Source organism: Hyperolius riggenbachi, chromosome 1, assembly GCF_040937935.1.
Source record: "Hyperolius riggenbachi isolate aHypRig1 chromosome 1, aHypRig1.pri, whole genome shotgun sequence".
Lineage (NCBI taxonomy): Eukaryota > Metazoa > Chordata > Amphibia > Anura > Hyperoliidae > Hyperolius > Hyperolius riggenbachi.
The window spans coordinates 630,926,759-630,950,350 of record NC_090646.1 but is presented as its reverse complement, the minus strand read 5'-3'; the positions used below and the strand labels follow the sequence as shown (position 1 = coordinate 630,950,350).

At 44.2% G+C, this 23,592-nt stretch overlaps 1 protein-coding gene across 1 annotated transcript in view; it reads left to right on the top strand.

Annotated features, from left to right (window-relative positions):
- Positions 1 to 21,381, top strand: part of LOC137559970 (UDP-glucuronosyltransferase 3A1-like) — a 29,647-nt gene extending 8,266 nt beyond the window's left edge. The window contains exons 2-7 of the mRNA XM_068271844.1: positions 4,239 to 4,340; positions 6,115 to 6,229; positions 8,360 to 8,894; positions 16,158 to 16,389; positions 18,987 to 19,206; positions 20,831 to 21,381. Coding sequence (XP_068127945.1) covers positions 4,259 to 4,340; positions 6,115 to 6,229; positions 8,360 to 8,894; positions 16,158 to 16,389; positions 18,987 to 19,206; positions 20,831 to 21,107 — 1,461 coding nt within the window. The 5' untranslated portion in view covers positions 4,239 to 4,258 and the 3' untranslated portion in view covers positions 21,108 to 21,381. The remainder of the gene's footprint in view (positions 1 to 4,238; positions 4,341 to 6,114; positions 6,230 to 8,359; positions 8,895 to 16,157; positions 16,390 to 18,986; positions 19,207 to 20,830) is intronic.
- The last annotated feature ends 2,211 nt before the right edge of the window (positions 21,382 to 23,592 follow it).

Here is a 23,592-nt window from a genome sequence, read left to right as displayed (position 1 = left end):
CACGTTCCCACTAAGGAAGCATCAGAGCACGCTAACACCTTAGACACACTTGGGCATTCTGGCACACATAGAACATCTGGGCACACTGGCACAAGAGAAACCTCTGGGCATGTCAAGGAACTGTGAGCCTCAGGGTCAGCCAAGACAGGACCAAAACCAGGACTGGCCAAAAAAAAATCATCATGACTAGACTTCGCAACTACTGGACTTTTACACGAGAATGCAGGATCAGACTTAGATGTCGCTGATTCCAGCAAAGTCAGTAACAAATCAGATTCAGGGGCACTAACAAGACAGGACAAATCTTCTGATGTATGCACTGAACCAGATAGGGACTCCACAACTACCTCTGGACTGTACAGAGACTCATCTAATACACTGGATTGGAGCTCATGAGGCGCTGCAGAACAAGTCAGTATTGCAGCAGCCCCCACTGGACTAGGCAAAACTGAGGAAATCCCTGGACAGGAAGGGGACTCTGGAACCTCTGCCACAGCGGCCAGAGAACCAGAATCTTTCAGGATACAGGGCTGGGTTTCAGGAACACTCGTTAGACCGGACTGAAATTCTGAGATTTCTATTATTTTGACCAGAGAATCAGAATTATCCATGTTACAGGGCAAGACTTTTGAAACATTCAGAGGACAGGGCTGGAGTTCCTCGGCTGTTACAACACTGGAGAGGGACTCAACAACATTGGTTAAATCAGACTGTGTACAGTGCAAGGTATCTAACATACTTGCTGACGAGGACAATATTTAAATGGCTTCTGCTTTGCTGGGCAGAAATTCATCAAGTTTTATTAGAGCAGACTGTAATTCCAAAACAGCTGCTAGACAAGTGAATATTACTGCAACACCAACTGAGGTAAGCAGTGCCTCAGACTCCTCTGCTAGAGGGTTTGAAGTATCTAAAGTACTGGGTGAAGCATAAGACTCTGCGACCACAGCTTCACTGGACAGGATCACTGAACAGTCCATATTGCAGGGCAAAACCATGGAAGCACCTGCTGGACAGCATAATGATTCTGTGACCTGAGTTTCATTGGAGAGATCTACTGCACAATTCATGGTACAGGGCAAATTTACTGGAACATTTTCTGAACACGGTAATAATTCTGCGATTTCGGATTCACATAGCAGACGCTCTGAGTTATTCACGAAACTAGAGTGAGGTGTAGAAACAGGAAGATCAAAACACAATGTTTGCGCATCTGAATCACCATTCAATTGTGAAATTAGAAAATTCAGATGCTGGGGTTCTGAGGTTTCTGGACAGGATTGCTGGGACTCGGAAACTGATGTAGTGCATCTATTGGCATCTGCTGGATCAGACAGGAGTTGAACTTTATTAACACAGGTAATTTCTGCAGAAGTGTTTGCAGAGACAGGCCAGATTTTTCTGGTGTCTGTTTCACTGAACAAAGACTCATGAGTACTGGCTAGGCTGGACTCAGAAGTCAGCAGGACCTCTGGATTCTCTGCTGAGAAATTTGTGCAGGGCAAAGTTAAGAAAGTATCAGTGGCTTCTGTTTTACTGGGAAGTAACACTGAGTTATCCATGGTACAGGGTGGAGTTACAGGAACATTCACAAGACATGGCAGGGACTCAGTAACTGGAGAAGTGGGACAGTCTCCAATTGACAGTGTGTCTTCCCTGGTATCAACTGATTGAATCGCATAAAAATCGTCCAAAATCATTTTCCACACATCGATCAATGGAGCCACAAAGTCATACCCACACACACCAGTTTTTATTAGGTTATAGGCAGACTTAATGCATGCATTCAATACTAATTCACTTTTTGCACTGTAAAATTGACAAAATGAACTTGAATCATTCTTCCATTCATTGACCAGAGCTTCCATCTCTCCTTTCTCAAATGGAGGATTCCAAGCATACTTAACAGGCAGATCACAGTTTGCAAATGTGGTTATGGCAGAAACATGCATTGGATTATTTAGCAGGCGATTGGCAGATTTCTTATTCCTAAGGATCTCCAATACCTGTAGCAAGTGTTGGACTGTAGTGTATGCAAATTTTTCTTGCTGCACGAATAGATTGATTTGTTCAATACTCTGTAATATATCCTCATAATCATACTCAGATAATTCTTTTAAACAAAAATCTTTATTTTCCCTAGCCAGTGATGAAAGTTCATTAGTAGTTTCATAAGTCCATTTAACTCCCCTGAAAGACAATTGCATTTCATTATCTGTTAATGGCAGAATCTCATTGCAGGTCTGATGCGCAGTCGCTAAAGATAACGATTCTGCAGATTGGACACGTTTCTTAGAACGTTTGCGTTTTGCCTTTGACCTTGCTGTTTTTGGTGATTTATTCAAAGCTGCAGGAAAATTATCAGCAACACTTTCTGCTTGCTGATCATTTTTGCAAGCAATTGAAGGAGCAGCTGATTGGCCTGCTGCCAGGACTTCATTAAGAGGAAAAGGCAATGGATCTATGCGCAACCAATTGTGAATTACAAAAGCTATAAATTGCAAAGGACTTTGTCTAAACTGAGTGTGATCTAAGACATCGATTGCCCAATCAAAAAGTTTGCCCTTAAAAAGAGCACAAACGATCCAATCAGACCAGGTAGAAATTGCAGAAGCCCGAAAGTCGGGATTGGCCAGAACTTTAACCAATTCTGATATAAATTTGTCTGTAACTTCAGGACCAAGCTTTTCAAATTTTTTAAAGGAGCAGGACCCCTGACAAACAGTGTCATAATTTCTGGAAATCCCCCCCCCCCCCACAATAGGGATTGGTAATGGGGCTATCATAATGTTACGCTTGGAGGTGTATTCTCCACGGTCAGCACGCGATGCATAAGCTGACGTGAAGGGGGTACACACACCAGCACAAGGAATCAGGATATCCCCAGTTTAGTGTAGGAGAGGACTGACTCCAATAGGAGATTGTGGCGCACAGAGCCGGTGCAGATCCGAACAGCCACAAACAATACTTTCGTGAAAACGTCTCAGCGCAAAGTAGCACTGAGCGCATGAACCAGAACTGAGGAGATCAGGACAGGTAGACAGAATGAACGCTTGCTTAACTAGCCACTACTTAGTGACAGCAAGCGTCCACAACAAGACAGACTGGAATGAGGCAGCCAATGCGTTTGCAGCGATGGCGTGCCTCACAAAGACAGGACAGGATAGTCAGGAAATAGCAGGATCAAGATAGATGAACGTAACACAGATAAATATACAATAAGTATGTTTTCCTAGCGTATTACAATTACAGCTATCAATGAAACTATTTGTAACGTCTGACTAACATATGTATATATCGGCAATAAACCGATATATGACATAAGCAGGAACACTGACTAGAACTGGAGCAATACAGGGAACAGGACTCAGAAGGATTCGCTATCTCTTCGCAGAGATGAACGCAATCCGTAACACGAATACAAGGAAAATAATAAACGTGCTGGTATGCATATATATGGGCAATGAACCAATATATGATGCAAAACCAGCAAAGTATCTTTAGAACAAGAAACACGGTCTGGGGCTGAGCAACAGCAAGACTAGCTTACACTGAAACTATGATAGCCCAAGGAAACCCTGCAGGAAGCAGATCTTTATACTGAGGTCATCCAATGGAAGCAGACATGCAGATTCCCACACAGGTGAATGATAATCAGTCACAAGCTGACAGCAGGGAAAGGCAGACAAAGCTATGCAGCTTGCATGGAAAGAGATCAGAACTGCCTCAGCAGCACTACTACTGCCAGCAATACCTGCTGCAGCAGCGATCATAACAGGAGGATGTCTGGCAGTCCTGGCCCATTCACTTGTGTCCTGGGCATGAGGACTTAATTGATATCACAGACTTCATGTTTTAGTGTGTAGATGGTGTTGGAGGTTTAACAACAGTTACCTGTGTAAAATGCTGTGGTGATATTTATGGGATTGTTGTTTCCTGTATTCACTCTGTATTCTCTCTGTTCCAAGTAAGCTGCAATTTCTGATGGTGGTGTATAATATATCTATGCATGTTTTTCTTCAATAAAGAGTTCTTACTGGTTATACTGGGTGCCTATCTGCGCTGCGTGTACAGACCACTCTGCTCCAACAGGTGACTCATAGGGGTGCCTTGGTGGAGGCCTGGAGGGTGGTCGGGGAAACAGCCCACACTGGATAGTAAGGCCTCTGTCACACTATAGAAGACAGTGACAGGAATGTCTTTCTCGGTAGGCTGTAAATATTTGTTTGTGTTTACAGGTGGGAGCCATTACCTCCTTATGGATGAAATCTCCCGCATTCTTCATAACCATGGGCATGAGGTGAGAATGTTCCGGCAGCTTGTGGAGGAAACACTTCCCGGTAAGTTAGTAGTATTACCAAACACTTTAGCATAGCACAAATAATAATCCTCATGGCAACAGGACATCCTGTCTCAAGGAATACATCCAGGGTCACATGACTGACTCTTCCGAAAGGAACTTTGTATGGAATAAATTGGTCACCCAGTCCTCTATTTACTCTTACTAAAAATGGGAAATCTAGGCTGGTGAACGAGGGCTTTCAAGAAATTGTACTTACTTACACATGTAAGTAAGTTGCATCTTCTGTCTTGATGGTGCCATATTCTCTCCACTGTGGTCTAGCACCTCCCACTCCATGCCTTCACTTGTAAACAATCCACAACCCCATTTCCTGGCTACAAGTAGAGACTGGGAGTGGGAGGTATAGCTGGAGCAGGGGCTTCTGACATCAAAGCTGTGGTTGTCTGTGGCTCATATGTTGATAGCACCTTCCTGGTCTACCTTCAATGGCTACCAGTAATCAGGAGATAATGCTATGGATTGTTTATAAAAGACAGCCTGGACTGGGGGTGGCACTAAGCCACAGTAGCCAGAAATCTGAATGGAACCAGCAAGGTAAAAGCTGTGATGTATGTCTAAAATGTTCTCTGTTAGGCACAAGACTTGCTGTCTAGGTGTGTAAGCACAGATATCCTTTAAGGTTTGGTTCCCACTTGTGTGGGAACCGAGCCTTGTTCCTGTCTGGTACATTTTCTGCAGGAAGTGGATACTATGGTTAAAAATAGGGTCCGCTTCCATTTGTGCAAAAAATACTGGATCCGTTTACCTTGTTGCGACAAATGGAATACAACTTATCGGCCATGCTCCGTTTTCTCTGAATGAGCAGATGCCTTTCCCATAGCAACCTATGATGTAAACACATCTGCCCTGGATGCAATCGCGATGAGAAAACAGATCGGAGAATATACTGAGCTGCTCCGTTCTGATCTGTCCCGAACAGACCGCCGGAACAGATCGTTGTGTGGGAATCGAGCCTAAGACGTTCTACCCCAAGTACAGATGGTTGTACACAGACACTGACCCTTTGAACAAATGTCAGACATGTCACGGACACTCCAACGTGGCCCAGTCTGGAATGTACAAGACACACAGTAGCGTCGCATTAATATGACCACCTAGTAATATCCAGAATAACCGCTTTTGCCAATACAAATGGCAGCCAGATCCCATGGGAGTGACTCAGTAATTTGAGTGGCTGCTGGAGGTGGAGTCTTGCAGACTGCAGTGCATTCAACAGTTACTGACGGGTATGTGGTGATGGATCCAATTGTCAAAGTTCCAAATGGGTTAAAGTTTAAGGAATTTGAAGGCCAGGAAAGTAGCTAGAAGTCTTGGTTAAGTTCTGTGAACTAGTCTCACTCAGTTCTGGCGGCATAACATTTCACACTTGGGCAGATTCACTAACCCTGAAGATACTGTTCTTAAAGCAAACCTGAACTGAAAGTTAAAACGTAAAATAAACATACACACGTCATTCTTACCTCACACATAGCCTACTTATTAATTTCGTTCTCTTCTCTGGCGCTCTGTTTTTCCACCGTGATAGATGGAATTCTCCATCCTCCACTTTAAAAATGGCAATGATCTCGTAACAACTTCTAAGTCAGCGCTCCGTTAATCTTTAATATTTCCCTCTTAAGCATGGACACACACAAGCCCAAGGTTGAGGAGCCTAAAGTGGGGGACGGCACAGTCACAGAGACTATAAAGGTGCCTGTACATCAGGTGATTGAGGTCATATTAACAAATTGTGCTTTTTGTCTGATCTTCAGGTTACAAGCCACCACCAAGTTCTTACGAAGTGTCCACCTTTGCCCTGGACGAAAAATACATTAAAGCACACATGGAACTTTTCATGGAAAATCAAAAAGAATTCTTATTGGGCAGGTATGGTGAAATCTGGTCTGGAGTCCCTACGCTGGTTGCACTTTAAATATAGGATTATGTTTAAGATTACAACTCTACATGGCTTCCTTAGAACTGGCTTCATAATACACTAATTTTCAGATATCATGCAAAATCCAGCCTGTGGACTACAAACAATCTTCTCCTCTCATCAACTCTAATCAACTATTCCCACTTCTGCATACAAGATTTCTCAAGTGCTTCTCCAATCCTCTGGAACTCCTTCCCTAAATCTGTGTGACACTAGCCCAGCTTTAAAATCTTAAAAAAACAGTCCTACAACCTCTCCATTTCGGGCAATCATATCCAGGGCCGGCCTTAGGCTCCACAGCGCCCTGAGTGCAACCAGATTTTGGTTTCCCCCCCATTCATCCTCTATACACACACACACACACACACACACACACACACACACACACACACACACACACACACACACACCTCTCTCTCTCACACAGACACAGATCTCACACACAGACACAGATCTCACACACACAGACACTCACACAGACACAGATCTCACACACACACACACACACACATGCAGATCAAATACACACACACATGCAGATCTCACACACATGCAGATCAAATACACACACACACACAAGTAGATCACACACAGACACAGATCTCACACACACACACACATGCAGATCACACACTCACACAGACACACACACACACACATGCAGATCAAATACACACACACATGCAGATCTCACACACATGCAGATCTCACACACACACATGCATGCAGATCACACAGACACTCACACCACACACTGTACACACACACACTACACACATGCAGACCACACACTCAGCTTCCCTCCCTCTGATAAAAGTGTTTTCCCCGCCGGACAGCTTCCCTCCGATTAATGTCCCCGCTCTGAGCACCTCTCGGTTCCCTCCCTCCGATGTAGAGAACAGTGCAGGCAGCCTCTCACCGTCCATCTTGCAAACAGCAGCTTTGTCTAGCTCCCGTCAAGCAAGGACCCTTAAAGCTGCAATTCAGAAAAATGCCCCGGGAGCTGAGCAAAGCTGCTGTTTGCAAGATGGACGGTGAGAGCCACTGCCTGCACTGTTCTCTACATCAGGGGGGAGGGAGGGAACTGAGGGGAGCTTAGAGCGGGGAGACTAATCGGAGGGAAGCTGTGCGGCGGGGAAAACACTTATCGGAGGGAGGGAAGCATTCGCACCCCCTGGAAGTCGGCGCCCTGAGTGACCGCTCCAGTCGCTCAGGTCAAAGCCTGGCCATGATCATATCATGTGACTTAAGCTATTATTGCCTGTAAATGGTCCACCCTTTTTTGTTCACTAAGATACTTAGGGCTTGATTCACTAAACTGCGCTGCTACTGCAGCCCAATGATTGGCCCGATAGCCTGACTGTCAAGTGACAGGCAGCCTACAGGGCCAATCGAAGTGCAGGAATATCGTACTTTGAATCTACTGGACCCCCCGGGCTCCGGGCGGGTTCAGTGAATCGCTCGTTAAATGTAACGAAGTGCTCATTAAACTATCTGAGCCCAGCATAATTTAACGGCGCACGCTATGGCTGCATAGCGTGCACAGGGGATTAAAACACTACCTGCTGTCATTAAGCTGTGCTGCTGTAGCAGAGCAGCTTAGTGAATCAAGCCAGAAATGTGCTTAAGTCCATACTTGTTGTGCATACGTAAGTGCAGGCAGTTTTATGTTATTTAGTTTACCAACTGCCCTTTCTTCTTGCCTTGTAGAAGAGTTGTACTTTTTGCACAGTACAAAAAGGAAAGAAACAAATTATTATTATAGCTCTTAGGCAAACTAGCATCAAGCAGCAAAAGCTTTAGTTGTACTATATGTACAATCATTTTACATGATGTTTGTAACTTGCACATATATTTAAAATTGGGTCTGACCACGGCCTCTAATTTGCTGTTGCATGTCTTGGCAATATTAGGAAGGCAGGCAGATAAAGTTCAGCTATAGTATAACAGACGGCAAAAAAATTAATAACTAACAAAGTTTGAAACCCCTTCCTGCTCTTTCCAAAATGAAATAACAAGTAAGGCTCCACTTTTAAAACCTAAAAAAAATACATTTCAAATCTGTGTAATCTGCATTTCAGGCGTGGAGTCCGTTCCATGTGGCAATTTTTGAAGGAGCTGTCATACCAGTGTAATATAACGTTACACCAGTCAGAGATATTCAACTTTTTAAAAGAGGAACATTATGACATCGCCATTCTAGACGCCTTCAACCCCTGCACTTATCTGGTCTCGGAGAAGCTGGGACTCCCATTCATTGCATTCTTTCCGGGGATCTTTGCCAACGCTAACCGGGTAGGGGTGCCGACCCCTCTGTCCTACGTGCCATTATTCCAGACACAGCTCACCGACCAGATGGACTTCTTTGGACGTGTGAAGAACCTGCTGATGTTCTTTCCTTCATTAATGATAAGGGCAGGAATTGATTCTATATTTGATGATGTCATTGAAGAACATTTCCCAGCTGAATCCAGACCAAACATACCTGATCTACACTTGAAGGCTGAGCTCTGGCTGTACAATATAGACTTCACCCTTGAGTTTGCTCGCCCACTTCTGCCTCACGTTCAGTATCTTGGAGGATTATTGGCTAAACCCGCAAAACCACTTTCACAGGTGAGTATTGTTCAATAACTTGCAAAGTGTATGGACAATTCTCCTGAAGTAACATTGAAAGTAATAACAAAATGGCCGCCTGTATTCCATTTTGCCACACTCCCGATTCTATATATTTCGTCGCAGGGCTGGATTTACCATAAGGCACTGTAGGTACGCGCCTACAGGCGCCCGATGATGGAAAGGCAGCTCACTACCCTCCAAGAGTGCCTCTCTCCCTAACTGAAGAGGCCCGAGTGGAGTGTAAATGAGAGGTTACGCACCCAGCTCTCGGCATTCCACTGATGATATCTCACGTCAGTCAGGGGCACCTCTAGCTACTTAATACTGAGGTTTTTCTAGCTACCTGATACTTGGGGGCACCTCTAGCGTCTTAATATTGAGGGTACTTCTGACTACCTAATACTAAGGGACACCTGTAGTTAACTATGACTTGACAGGCAAGGGAGCTAAGGGAGGAGCGACAGTTGGTCCAGCCAGCACACTTGTGGTGCAGCTCGGTGGGGGTTTGTAGGTTCATGGAGGGCAAAATCTAGGGAGCCAGGACATCTGTGCCTATAGGCTCCTGTGATGTAAATCTGGGCCTGTTTCTTAGCATTTACTCTTATAAAACTGGTTCTCTTCTGTCACACGTTTTCATGGGCTTTGGAGTGTGCTGATGGGAATGAGTCGTGCTGTCTTGTAGATAAGAAATGGCGAGATGTCCATCTTACACGTTTAACTAACCTTGCCAAGTTAATCCTATTAGTCTAACTAGCCTTGAAATTTAACTACTGCTTAAAGAGACACTGAAGCGAAAAAAAATATATATGATATAATGAATTGGTTGTGTACTATGAATAATTACTAGAAGATTAGCAGCAAGAAAATATTCTCATATTTTTATTTTCAGGTACCGGTATATAGTGTTTTTCTAACATTGCATTATTCTATAATATGTGCAGATTACACAACACTCAGCATTCAAAATGAGTCTTTCAGAGCAGTCTGTGAAGTAATGAAGTCTCCTCTAGCAGAGGAAAAGTAAACAGTTCAATTACAGTTGAGATAATAAAAGTCAGATAACAGCCCTCTCCACGACTAAGTTATGCTGGGAATACACGATGCGTTTTTGCGTTCGTTTTTGCCGTCGTTTTCGCTTTCGATCGATTCTACTCTCGATTCACTGCTCGATTCCCCTCTCGATTCCTTATCTTTTCTTATCAATTACATTCACTTGAATGAGGAGAATCGAAACGAAAGTAGAATCGACCAGATCCAACAGGTTGGAATTTATCTATCGAACCCATCTATCTAAAGTAAAAACTTAACGTGTATTCCCAGCATTAGTCTGAGAGCTTAATAGCTTTTTTGCATAGAGATAACAACTGGAGTTTCTCAACTCTTCCTGTACTGGAAACAATTAGACTGATGTATCTGATCTTAATGTTTTTTTTCTTAGCTGTACTACACATACAAATCATAATATCATCATTTTTTTTTCGCTTCAGTGTCTCTTTAAACAAGTTAGTTAACAACTAACTGACATCATCTACTCATAGGTATTCATGTATTCAAGTATGCACATCCAATAGTTAGCTTATACGAGAAAGAGAACCGCACACTTTAGCATGGAGTGCTGGTGCAGGATTACCAGGCAGCAAAACCCAAGATCCAAAGGAGGAGTCTGCACACAGACTTGCTGGAACATCAATGTGACGTTTATTGTCACATCACACACACATGCAATTCATCTGACCAATCAGGCCAACGATTGTACATATACATGATTTTCTGCCCTATGCCTTGACAAAGGGGACCTTGCAGGCGTAGAAACGATCGGCAGCCTGATTAAAAAGAGAGAATAGAGAATAAACTTCACATTGATGTTCCAATATGTAGCTTAGATATCTGTAAGGTGGTCAAAGTAGGTAGGAGGAGCTATGAGTAAGAACCGTTTGGTTCGAAACATGTCAGCTACATGATGTGTGATTTGGTGTGGATACGTCCATAATAAAGGTACTTGATGCAAGGGATACCGTGCGGACACCCTTTCTTTACTTCTACCTTCTTGGATTGGCCTGTCCTGGTTCCGGCACTGTCCCAGGGAAGTGTGAGCGGTTTTCTGGTGACTTCTATTAGGTAGGATGAATAGTTGTATTTGGAGTATATAACTTCTGTTCCTAGCCTTCCTTGGCAGACATATTGTATTGTCTCCTGTACAGTAAATAAACCTGTACTATACTTCCTAGAGACTGACTGGTGACCTTTCACAACACTCCCACCCTGCATAAGGTCATTAGAACACATTTGAGGTAAAAACAGACCTTTTCCCCCCATGCTGGTTTTTATTGATCCGAGTTGCTATTGGAATAATCTACTAAAGCAATGTAGGTCTATCTAATGCCTAGTACACACCATACAATTTTCTGTTTTTATGTTAGATTTTTTAGTTAGATTTTCTGCATTAGATTATTTTCTGTAGAGAATGGTCATTATCTCTGGTTCATTGTCTTCTGGTTATCTCCTGCTGAGTAGAACATGTTGGAAATTATCTATCTGGCAGGTAAATCTTAAGCAGGCCATACACTGGTTGATTTTAGCCATCGATCGACGGCCGATTCAACCATTTTGATTGAATCGGCTAGAAATCGATGCAGCAGAAAGCATAATAGATCGGTATATCGATCGATTTTTGGCCGATTTCGATCGATCGGTCCGGACGAAAAGTCTGGGTCGATCGGCTGCTGACTGACGATCAATGGCCCATAGGGTTGCATTGGATCAAATCGTGCATCACTGCATTTCGATCGAATTTCAATCGATTTCATTCTGAAATCTATTGGAAATCTGTTCCTAGTGTGTGGCACACATCAGATACATTCCTGTCAGATTAGACCTGATAGGCATCTGACAGAAATCTATCTGATGGTCGAATCTGCTGCAAATCTGTAAGTGTATGGCCACCTTTCACAGAAAATCTAATGCTCGGAATACAGGGGTTGATTTTGCCGCTCGATTCCGCGCCCAATCGTTTTCCGCGCTCGATTCTGTGGGTGATTCTCTCATCGTCCATTCGTTTTTCTAATCTTTTCCCATTGTTCCCAATGCAAAATCGATTGCAGAAATGATCGGGCGCGAGATTGGACATATCAGAAATCTATCGAGCCATCTAAATGGCTCAAAATCTTACTGTGTATTCCCAGCATAACAGAAAATTGTATGATGTGCACCTAGCATAAAGGTGGCCATACACTTATAGATTTGCAGCAGATTCGACCATCAGATAGATTTCTGGCAGATGCCTGTCAAGTCGAATCTGACAGGAATCTATCTGATGTGTACCACACACTAGGAACAGATTTCCAATAGATTTCAGAATGAAATCTATTGGAAATCGATCTAAATGCATTATTGGACCATTAGATCCAATGCAACTCTATGGGCCAGCAGCAGATCGACCTAGATTTTTCATCCAGTCAGATAGATCAAATCGATCAAAATTGGCTGTAAATCGATCGATTCTATAGAACTGATCAATAGATCGATGGCTGAAATCAATCAATGTATGGGGCGGACCCCTTTAGTCTTGAAGTGACCCTGAGGTGATCTTTACATTGTAAAGAAAGCTTACGATGATGATAGAAGTACATAATGGGAGGGTAACCCCAGCAAAAACGATATGACTTTTTCTTGTATATAGAAAAGCGCTCCAGCCATAAGGAATTCCCAAATTTTGCATAGTCATCATTTTGCATCATAATTCACAATTATGATGCACAATCGTAATGCAAATTTTCAGGTAAAATCGTAATTGAGTGTGCAAATGTAATCAGGAACCTGAAATTTGCCGATTTTAGTGGTTAATAGCAAAGCCACCATACATGCAATTCACCAAATTGCTTCTTATGTTAAAGAGACTCTGAAGTGAGTGTAACAGCATTTGATTAGTGTAAAGCACCTTACATAGTGCTAAACCGCCGCTATCCTGCGGCAACCCCCCCCCCCCCCCCCCCTGCAAAATCCACGACTTTCTTGGTCGTGGATTTTGCTGCCCATGGAGGCAGAGCTATGAGCCGCAGCTCTGCCTCCATGCGCGTCAATCTGCCGCGCAGATCTCCGCCTCTTCCCGCCCCTCTCTGTGAAGGCAGATTGAGAGGGGCAGGAAGAGGCGGGGATTGACGTGCTGAGAGGCTGAGCTACAATCATTAGCTCTGCCTCAAGCCTGAAGCGCTCCCCGGACCTAGAAGAGGAGATTTGGGGGGTATAAACCCCTCGTTTTGCAGCCGGATAGCAGCGATTTAGCACTGTGTAAGGTGCTTTACACTAATCAAATGCTATCTAACTCGCTTCAGAGTCTCTTTAACCTCCTTGCCATTCCAATTAGGCCAGCAATGGGGCGGCGCAGCACTTTAAATTTTTTTTTTTTTTTTAAATCATGTAGCTAGCCTAGCGCAAGCTACATGATAGCGGCTGAGCAGCGGCATCCCACCACCCTCTCCAATCGCCTCCGGCGATCTGTGCAAGCAGGAAATCCCGATTTCCTGCTTGGCTTCCCCCGTCGCCATGGCGACGATCGCGATGACATCACTGACGTCGGGACGTCAGAGGCAATCCCGATCCACCCCTCAGCGCTGCCTGGCACTGATTGGCCAGGCTGCGCAAGGGGTCTGGGGGGGGGGGGGCAGCGCGACGGGTAACGGTGAATCAGTGGGTAGCGGCGGCGATCGCGTACTACACGCAGCTAGCAAAGTGCTAGCTGCGTGTAGAAAAAAAAATTGCGAAAATCGGCCCAGCAGGGCCAGAGCAATCCTCCTGCGCAGGTTACCCCGAGCTCAGCTCGGGATAACTGGCAAGGAGGTTAAAGGGAACAGTGCTAAGTGCTAAAATCTGTTAAAATTCCATGAAAATTACGAATGGATTACACAAAATCAGTTGAATGTCCAAATCGTAATTCCATATGCCCATAATTGCAAAAAATGTATGCAAAATTTTCATAATCATAAGTAGCAGATTATGGTCACCACTAATGTTCAATAAAGTCTATCTTCCTTTGACAAGAATCAAATGACCTCAGATGATCAGTGACGGGCTGTGTTCCTACAGTAGATCCGAGTGACGGCCACCCCACCACTTCACCCTCAAAAGTGAACACTCACCTTTTAACATGACCTTCAGTTAGATGGGTCTGCAGTGTCTCCGGGATACTTCAAAGGCAATCCCCAGTCTATAACGATTCCCATGTCAGGTCTCAAATCACCAGGATCTTCACAGCATTCACCTATATAAGACAAAGACAAATAACACTTATATTGCGCTTTTCTCCTGGTGGACTCAAAGCGCCAGAGCTGCAGCCACAAGGACGCGCTCAGTAGGCGGTAGCAGCCTTCTTCTCAATAAATAGATCTCCTCACTGAATAGGTGCTGGATTATTGAACAGTGTCCGAGGCAGTGCCCTTAACCATTACACTTTCCAGCCACGAGCAGAGTCCCTTCCATGGCAAAAAACATTGAGAAGATTTATTAAAGTTAAGATTGCAAACTCAGATGTAAAACAGTAGCGTCTAGCACAGGCATGGGCAAACTTGGCCCTCCAGTTGTTAAGGAACTACAAGTCCCATAATGCATTGCAGGAGTCTGACAGCCACAGTCATGACTCATAAAGGCAAATGCATTGTGGAACTTGTAGTTCCATAACAGCTGGAGGGCCGAGTTTGCCCATGCCTGGTCTAGCATATAGTTTTTATGGGCTCTGCATTGGCATGCCTGCTGGCTTACTGTACTGCCACTTCACTCGTCATGCCAGTCTCCAGTATGCCACGCCAGCTCACTTACGCGTCCATGACCAGACTAGTTTTGTCATGCCTGTAATATATGATAACTGGCAAGGTCATTTTTATACCTTTTCCGTATTGGCCGACCTTCTTGTGACCACCCCTCCACGTGCGGCAGTCCACCGCCCCATACATGTGCAGCGCCCTCTTCAGAGTACATATTGCAGTGCACCGCATAAGTTGGGCACTGGATAGTGTCATTAGTAGTAAAATATTGGTAATTTTGATTATCGATAATTTGCCATGCAGTACCCGGCACCCATTCTCACTTGAGCCTTCTGCCTATCCCCCCAGAAAGTGCCTAAAAAGAACCCTCCTACCTAATAACTATCCTTAACCACCCACCTAAGTGCCTAACTTTAACCGCCCACCTAATGTCTAACTGTAACCCCCCCAGTAAGTGCCTAAACCTTATCTCGGCACCATGGCACCCAATACCATGGTTAAATACTATGTAGTAGCCGCTCGACTACTACATGCATTGGGTGCCCAAATCACCGTATGGATGCCTGATTTCCAATAATTAACACAGGTGTCTATTAGAAACCTGCCAAATTGACCTAATCTGCCCTCTTCCATGTGTACCATCCATGTACATAGCCTCTCTTATATGTACAGCGGTCTTCGGCGGCAGCTCCTCTTTTTGTGCCCCATTAGCCCCGCCTCCTCTTCCATATGCAGCAACCTCTTTTCAATGTCCTGCCACCCTTTGGGAGCAGCCGCCCAAGGACTGGCCTTTGTGGCCTTTTACAGAAATCTTGCCCTGATATCTATATCGTATATACTGTATGTTATGACCGTAATGTACCAACCCCTGCCCTACATTGGTGGCCAGCTGCTTACTATACTGAACTTAAACAGTAAGGGGGTGGTCCGAAGACTCATGGCCCAGAGTCCTCAGCAAAGGTTGCGTAACACCAACAGCTAAAATTCCACCTTTTGATCTGCTTGTTGTCCAAAACCCATGGTTAATGCACTAGGTGAGGCTCCGTGTACATGTAATAAAGCCAACAGGAAATTTGGGCGCAGGGTAAAGCCGAAAAGCGGCATTAATTACTATCCCTCCTCTAGGCCGCTGTGGACCCAGGAGTAAGAAGTAATTCGGCTGCTGAATTACACTGGATTTATCTTAGTAAATTGGGCACTGCCTTTTAACGGTGCGCAAATTACTGATTTAGTGCTGCTATAGCAGTAATTTACATAAGACCCCTTTGGCGGGGCCTGGTGCACCCAAATTTCCTTTGCCACTTTTGCCTGTCTCGGAGGCTCCTGTCAGTCCCTTCTTACATTTTATTCTTCCTGACACATATCCAAGAGAAGTAAAACTAATGTCATGATGATGTCTCAATGCCCATGTGCCCAAAATGGCAGCAAGTTGTCTTGCACTGCGTTCTCATTTTTATTCCTTGCCAAAAATGTATGCATATCAATTTTATTATCTTACATGCAGGATGTGGAAGACTTTATATCAGAGTCTGGGGATTCTGGTTTCATTGTAGTGACTCTGGGATCGATGTTATCGTCAGTCCCTCTGGTGGAATTTCTAAAGGAGATGAACTCTGGATTGGCTAAAATTCCTCAGAAGGTGATTTGGAGGTATCAGAAGTCCAAGTGGCCGGAAGAGGTGGAAATTGCTCCAAATGTGAAGATTATGGACTGGCTGTCACAGAACGACTTGCTAGGTATTTACTCTTAACCAGTTGTTGAAATAGGTACAGTATATCAACGCCACTTGAGACTCTCATCTTAGCTCCAGGGGAGTAGGTATACATATGGTACTTTGCTGTGATCTCCCACTTCGCGCTCCCGCACGCATTCTCATCGGTGGCAGTTAGTACACTGATCAGTGAATGGGGACATGTGTTCCTATTCACCGATCAAAGTGCCTGTAACGAATGACCACGGCATCAGCGAGATGCAGTTGGCCATTCTTAAAAGTGAAAGCATACACACATTACCTCCTGTGTACTGTTTACAGTACACAGGATTTAAACTGGGGGATGGGGCCATCTAGTTGGCAAAAAAGTAAAAAGATACCCTACATACATTATATTAAATAAAAATAAATAAATCCCCAATTAATTACCCCCCCCCCCCCCCCCATAGGTACCAAATTAAACACTTGGGAAGAAATAAGTCTTTCAGGAATAAGTCTTTCCTTTCTAAATGCCAGTTTTACAGCTGTAGAATTGACAAAGCCAGTTAGAGAGACAACAGAATTGGTGAATTGCACTTGAAAAAAAATGTATTTTTACACACGTGTGCGGCGTGACGCCTGGTAGGGGTTGGTACCGAATCCCTCTGGTAACACTGCAGGACAGACGATGTACAGACGCATCTCTAGCAATGTGTTCTCTTGCTATGCCAGGGACCCGAAGCTATCCACCAGGCCAAGAGAGGTCGGCCACCTCGGCTGAGTTTCATCTAGCGTGTGTACAGAACTTAACGTAAAAAAGCTGAGGGAAAAGTCGACACTGCTGGATACTTGTAAACATTTAGTTTTATATGGGGATCTGCAAGTTGTGCTATGCAATATCAATTTTAATTATCTGCTATATGGACTGATCAAGAGAGTGCAGCCGTGTATAGATATAAACTGCTGGATACTTGCTTTATTCCTAAGAGCTAACAGGCATGAATAACATCACTGACTTAAAGTTAGCACACACCGGTACATTGGCGGAGAAGTGTGAGGCGGTGGGTGCTGGGCACAGGACTCTTCTCCACCAATGTACCGGTATGTGCTAACCTTAACCCTGCACACTGCATGCGGTTCCGATTTTTAATTGGTTTTTACTTCCGATTTTTAATCGTTACTGCCTGCTGAGTTTTTTCTTCCATTTTTCTGTTGATTGCATTCAGGGAAAATCGGAATTGCAAATCGGAAACTGAATCACAAAATGGATTTGCAGTGTGCAGGGAGCCTAAAGGGGTTCTGTGCATAGTAAAAGAAAAAAAAAAAGACACTTACCTGGGGCTTCTATCGGCCCGCTGCAGCTGTCATGTCCCAAGCGGGCCTTCTACGCGAACACTTTCATTCAAGCGCAGGAGACTTGGGCGCAGCAGTGAGTAACTTCAGTGCTGTGAGAAGACGGAGCTGAAGTTACTCATAAAACACTATAATTCGGTCTCCAGCAATTGCTGGAAGCAGAATTATTTCATTCCCCACCATCCATGGCAGCCTGGAGGGGGAATAGTATTTAAACCCCTCAGTGGTGAAGTGGTTAATATCGATGGGAATTTGTGCAGGAGCAGGATAAGCCATACAGGCTGTATCCTGCGCCCAAGTCTCCTGCGCCGATTCCTCTCGTACACCCTCCTACAATCCTTCGTTCCCCCACCGGCACCGGTCAATTATTCGTCTAACAAGACGAATAGTGCGTGCATATATTCAGCAGTGATGCACTGGGAGACATCTCAAGCTCACTCCAACCTGAATTATCGCAAATTCTTTCTGTTTTAACAAAGCAAACTTTTGTTTTCCATTGCTAGGTACACAATGCTTCAATTTTCTGACAGATTTACCGTCCGATCGATTTTTTTCCCAATAGGTCCTATCTGATTTCCGATCGATTTTCCGTTTACTTCTATGAAAAATCAATTGGAAATCAGTTTGGACCTGTTGGAAATAATCGATTTAACAGTAAATCTGTTAGAACATTGTATGGTATGTACCTAGCATAAAGGATTGTTCAAATGAATGACCCTTTAGGTAAACATTACACGGGGTAGAACAGGCTGTTTGAATGTTAACTCTAAATTTAACAATGACAGCTGAAAATTGTTATCAATACAAATACATATATTTGCCATTTACAGCACAACTGAAACATCCAATTACACAACTACAACTGTACATACACGGTGTAATAACAGGTTCAAGTGCTGCCTCCCTTCCTCTCTCACCAGTGTTGATGCAAACCTAAGCTAAATCTAGCCTGAGTGGTACAACTCATTAGTATAGCTCTGAGCTCCCAGTATTGTGAAGTTGGAGTTAATTCTGTCAAAGTGAAGTTCTTTTGAACCAGGATGATACCATTTATTGGCTAACTTAAAAGTATATATAAAAGAGTGAGCTTTCGGCCCCTGGGCCTTCGTCAGTCAGGGCCGAAAGCTTACTCTTTTATATATACTTTTAGCCAATAAATAGTTTCATCCTGGTTCAAAACTTCTTGCTTTCTCTGATGGCTAACATGGTACAATATTCTACTGCTACTTCTGTCAGAGTTGACCAATAACTGAAATATGTTGTTTTTTTTTGTTGCTTTGGCCATTTCAGGACATCCTAAAGTGCGTCTCCTGGTGACACACGGAGGCATGAACAGCTTGCATGAGGCGGTGTATCATGGAGTTCCTGTTTTGGGGATTCCACTGTTTGGAGATCAGTATGAGAACTTGGTCAGAGTGGAGGCCAGAGGACTCGGTACATTTATTCCTCCTGACCAGCTCAAGGCTGAGAACTTTGCAAGCATGATTCAGCACGTCATAGAAGATAAGGGGTAAGTCCAACAATGAAGTGAACCCAGCAGGCTAGCAACAACAAGTGAAAAATTGTCATAAATATTCAAACAGTAGGTCCCAATAAGGATGCACACTGAGTACTAACCCTTCCCAGTCCTATGTCCTGACTACGTTCCTCTATAGCACAGGTGTGAAACTCGACGCCCACAGGCCGAATCTGGCTCTCCATACCATTTTATGTGGTCCTTGAAAGCTTCCAATGTCCACCACCTTGAGTTTGACACCCCTGCTCTATAGGTCTGCCAGGAAAAAGTGTCTGCCACTAGATAGCGCTGTTGTTGATAAAATTAAGCACAGTGTCCTTCTCTTTACATCAAAGAGTCTCTGATCGCTGCTGGCCCCATCCCTTGATGCTGCACCACATAATATAAATAGGACAAGGGCGCATTTGGGCTGATCACTATGGGTGCCAATGCCGGATCTGGTACAGCACGCCATGCACATATGTGGATCCCCCTTGATCCCCTCCAGCAGCATGGAGGGGATCAATAGAAAAATGCAGTCGTTGCATCAAGAATTTCACTGAAACATTAAGTTTAATATTGTCAATTTATATAAAGTTGAATGGTAATCCAACACCTACAAGTGAGTACGTATGAGAGGGTGCCCCTGGTCAACTCTTCCCTATCAGTACAGATCACCTGACTGAGCCCACACCTCCCTATGTTGGTGAAAGTTGCTGCACTGAAGTAACAGCAGATAAAGCAGAGCTGCAGAGCTGGACACAAAGAATTAATCTCTAAGCATCAGGGGAAGGAAGTGTAATGCATGAATCTGAGCTCAGAATTCAGAACTGCTCCCTTGCTGGACAACACCCAATCTCACTCAATTGTCTCTCGTAAAGTGCCAACACGCCAATTTGAACAAAATGACCACCAGCATTTCAGCAGAAAATAAACGCAATGAGGGCAGCATTTCAGCAGAAAATAAACGCAATGAGGGCAGCTTTTCACCAGAAAATAAACACAATGAGGGCAGCTTTTCACCAGAAAATAAATGCAATGGGGGCAGCTTTAGACCAGAAAATAAACGCAATGAAAGCAGCTTTACACCAGAAAAACGCAATGAGGGCAGCTTTTCACCATAAAATAAACGCAATGATGGCAGCTTTTCACCATAAAATAACTGCAATGAGGGCAGCTTTACACCAGAAAATAAATGCAATTTGGGCTGCAGTTCACCTGCAAAAAAAATAAAATAATTCACACACCTGACAGATATCTCCTCTCTCGGCCGGCCTCTGGCGCGCAGCTCCCCCGGAGATATTGCTCCTCCAATCTCCCGCGCTGAATGGAATAGCAGGGCTATGGGAAGATGGCGCCCGGATACAGGGCTTCGAAAGCCATCTTCCCGTAGCCCTGCTCTGCCTGCCGGAAGACTATGCAGGCTGGAGCGGGGCTGCGGGCTACGAACTGGCGCGGCATTTATTTAGACGCCGCAACCAGTTCAATGCCGTGGCCAGATGAGCAGCGATGGCGTGCCTGCAGATGAGGCTACGCGTGCCGGGTCTGGCACACGTGCCGTAGGTTCGCCATCGATGCTTTAGGCTATTCGAAGTTTTGTCTTGTTGTAGCCTGACTCTTTCTCTGTATATTTTTTCAGCTACAAGAAATCAGCAATGAAGCTACGAGCTATGAGGCGGTCACAGCCATTTCCTCCAGACCAGATCCTACTGAGATGGGTGGAGCACATCATCCAATCAGGAGGCGGTGGCCATCTTCGTCCTTATTCTTACCATCAGCCGTGGTATCAGCAGTGGTTGCTGGATGTCATCCTCTTCATCTCCCTCTGTGTCATTGTCACCTTCTACCTCATTGTGACATTATTCAGGGCTCTCCTGCGAAAACTCTGTTCTTCAGGAAAACAAAAACAGAGCTAAGGCATAATTTAAGTAAGAAAATGAACCCTGTGGATTTTCCGGCTTCAGATTTTTGATTAATGCGACTCATGTTTTCAGAAGAAGGAACCGGCTGCCAACGTCTCAGAAAAACTTTGCAGACCCTCAGCTAATTCTCAGGACAGTGCGGTGACCGTTTGTAACTGTAATCAGGAATCGTAATTTTGCAGTTAAGCATAATTTTGCAATGTCTTTAACGGTTAATAGCAAAGCCTCAATACATGCTATCATCCCTACAATTGCTACGTATGTTAAAGTGAATGTTTACCAATTTAAAAATAAAAAAGTCAGATACTCACCTAAGGAGAGGGAAGGCTCGGTCCTAATGAGCCTTCCCTCTCCTCTCCCGGTGCCTGGTCCCGCGCAGGATCCCCCGTGGCAGTATTCGACCAGTTCGGTCAAATACTGCCACTTCCGCATGCCGAAGGGAGCTTTTGGAAGCCTTCGGGAGCACTCGGGCTCCCGATGACGCTGCCGCTCCATACTACGCATGCGCGAGCGCCCTCTATGACGCGCTCACACGTACGTAGTATGGAGCGGCCCGTCTTCGGAAGCTCGAGTGCTCCCGAAGACCTCCGAAGTCCCTGCGGCGGCGGATGCGAACGGGGGAGCCAGCGCAGCACCGAGGGCACCGGGAGAGGAGAGGGAAGGCTCATTAGGACCGAGCCTTCCCTCTCCTTAGGTGAGTATTTGACTTTTTAATTTTTAAATTGTTAACCATTGGCTTTAAGGGGAATAGTGGGTAGAAGTCTAATGTCTTTTATTTCAAAAACACTTAGCAGTCTTTGAGAAAATTAATTTTAAATATGCAAAGCAAAAATGATTTTAAACTCAGGAAAATTACATTTTGCTGTGGTATGCTTTAAGGGGCGGATTCCACTGAGCCGATGTGCGTCTTGAAGGACGCACACCGACACTTGCAGTGATGCGAGTACACATCTGAATCCCTGTAACCATGCCATGCAATGCTATAGGGATTCTGATGTGTGCTGCGGTAAAATGCAGCATGCTGTCCAAATAGCACAGCAATGCCATTTGGGCTGCAGCGCTGTTGGCGGGATAGGCAGTTTTCCCCCGCTCTAATTGCTTGCAGAGAGACACTGTGATTTCCGCAGCAGTGGAAATATGCCCTTAAAATGAACTAAGCATTTTTTTCCTGCAGTTTCTCCTGGTTTCTAATAGTTATAGGAACTGCTATGATCCCCCCTTCCCTTCTTTCTGCCTTTATTTATTTAGGGGATGGTGTGAAGATAGCATCTGTGACTTCTCTAAACTCTTTGAAGGATAGTGCTTTATCTCCCCACTTCCCTTGCTGATAAAAGCTTTTGTTTGCTTTCTGCTAATGTAAGCAAATAATAATTACATCAGTCCTTATATGCCATACATTTCTGCAGTTGGGCAGGCACTGCCATCTGCAGAAGAAGGGTAATAAAAGCCTCTGCTAAACATTTAAATATAAAAAAAGAAGAGGTGATTTTTTTTATTAATGAACCACATTGTTGGCATACATTTTTAATGTGCCATTGAGATGTCCTGGGTGCTAAAAATGTGGGTGCTAATGTCTCCAGTTTAATTTACCTATAGTCGTCCTGGTCACCATCGTTCCGCTCTTCTCCCTTCAGCTGATGTGCCCCTCCGAAATCTGACCGACACAGCCAGTTCCCCTTAACATACGTAGCAATTTTGGTGACAGCCGCATGTGACATGTGGGCTTTGCTATTAACAGCTAAAGTCGGCACGAAACGACACAAAATTATGCGTAATTACTCGAAATTACAAATCATCACTTATGTAGACTACTGACCCACTGCAGAATACTTATCCATCACAAAAATCTGATAGATGTTAAAGTGTAACTGTCGGGCATAAAATCAAAAATCAATTCTTTATTTTTATCTGATAAACAAGTAATAAGGATGCTAACCAGGCAATCCAAAAGTTAAAATAACTATTACTTTTCTTGTTGATAAATGATCATTCCCTAGTTTACCTGGCTTTTATTTGGTACATCTGCCGCACAAAGGTAGTTGCAGGGCTTGCTGGGTAGTCTTTTTTTTGCTTCTTTACTATCCCCTCAGACTTAACTATTGCAGCCTGATTGGCTGAAGCCTCTTTTCCTCTTGTTTTCCCCTCCCACACTACCTCTGTTTCTTTCTGATTGGCCAATATTTCTCATGCTTCTCAAGTTACAGAGTCACATAAGGACAATGCACTTTCTACTGTATTGTAGAGGTGGGTGGGAGTGTCTGAAGACTGTCTGCTTGCATTGGCCGGCCTCCACCCAGAGTATGGGAGGAAATGAAATCAGTATTGGCTTCAGTCAGAGGGAATTAAGAAAGCAAATGCTTGAAACAGAATTCTCTTTATTTACTATCCAAAATTCACTGAAATCAAAACATGGACAGTGCAATACATGTGTTATGTACATAAAGCAAGTATTTACTGTATCTACTTGTATATGTGTGTT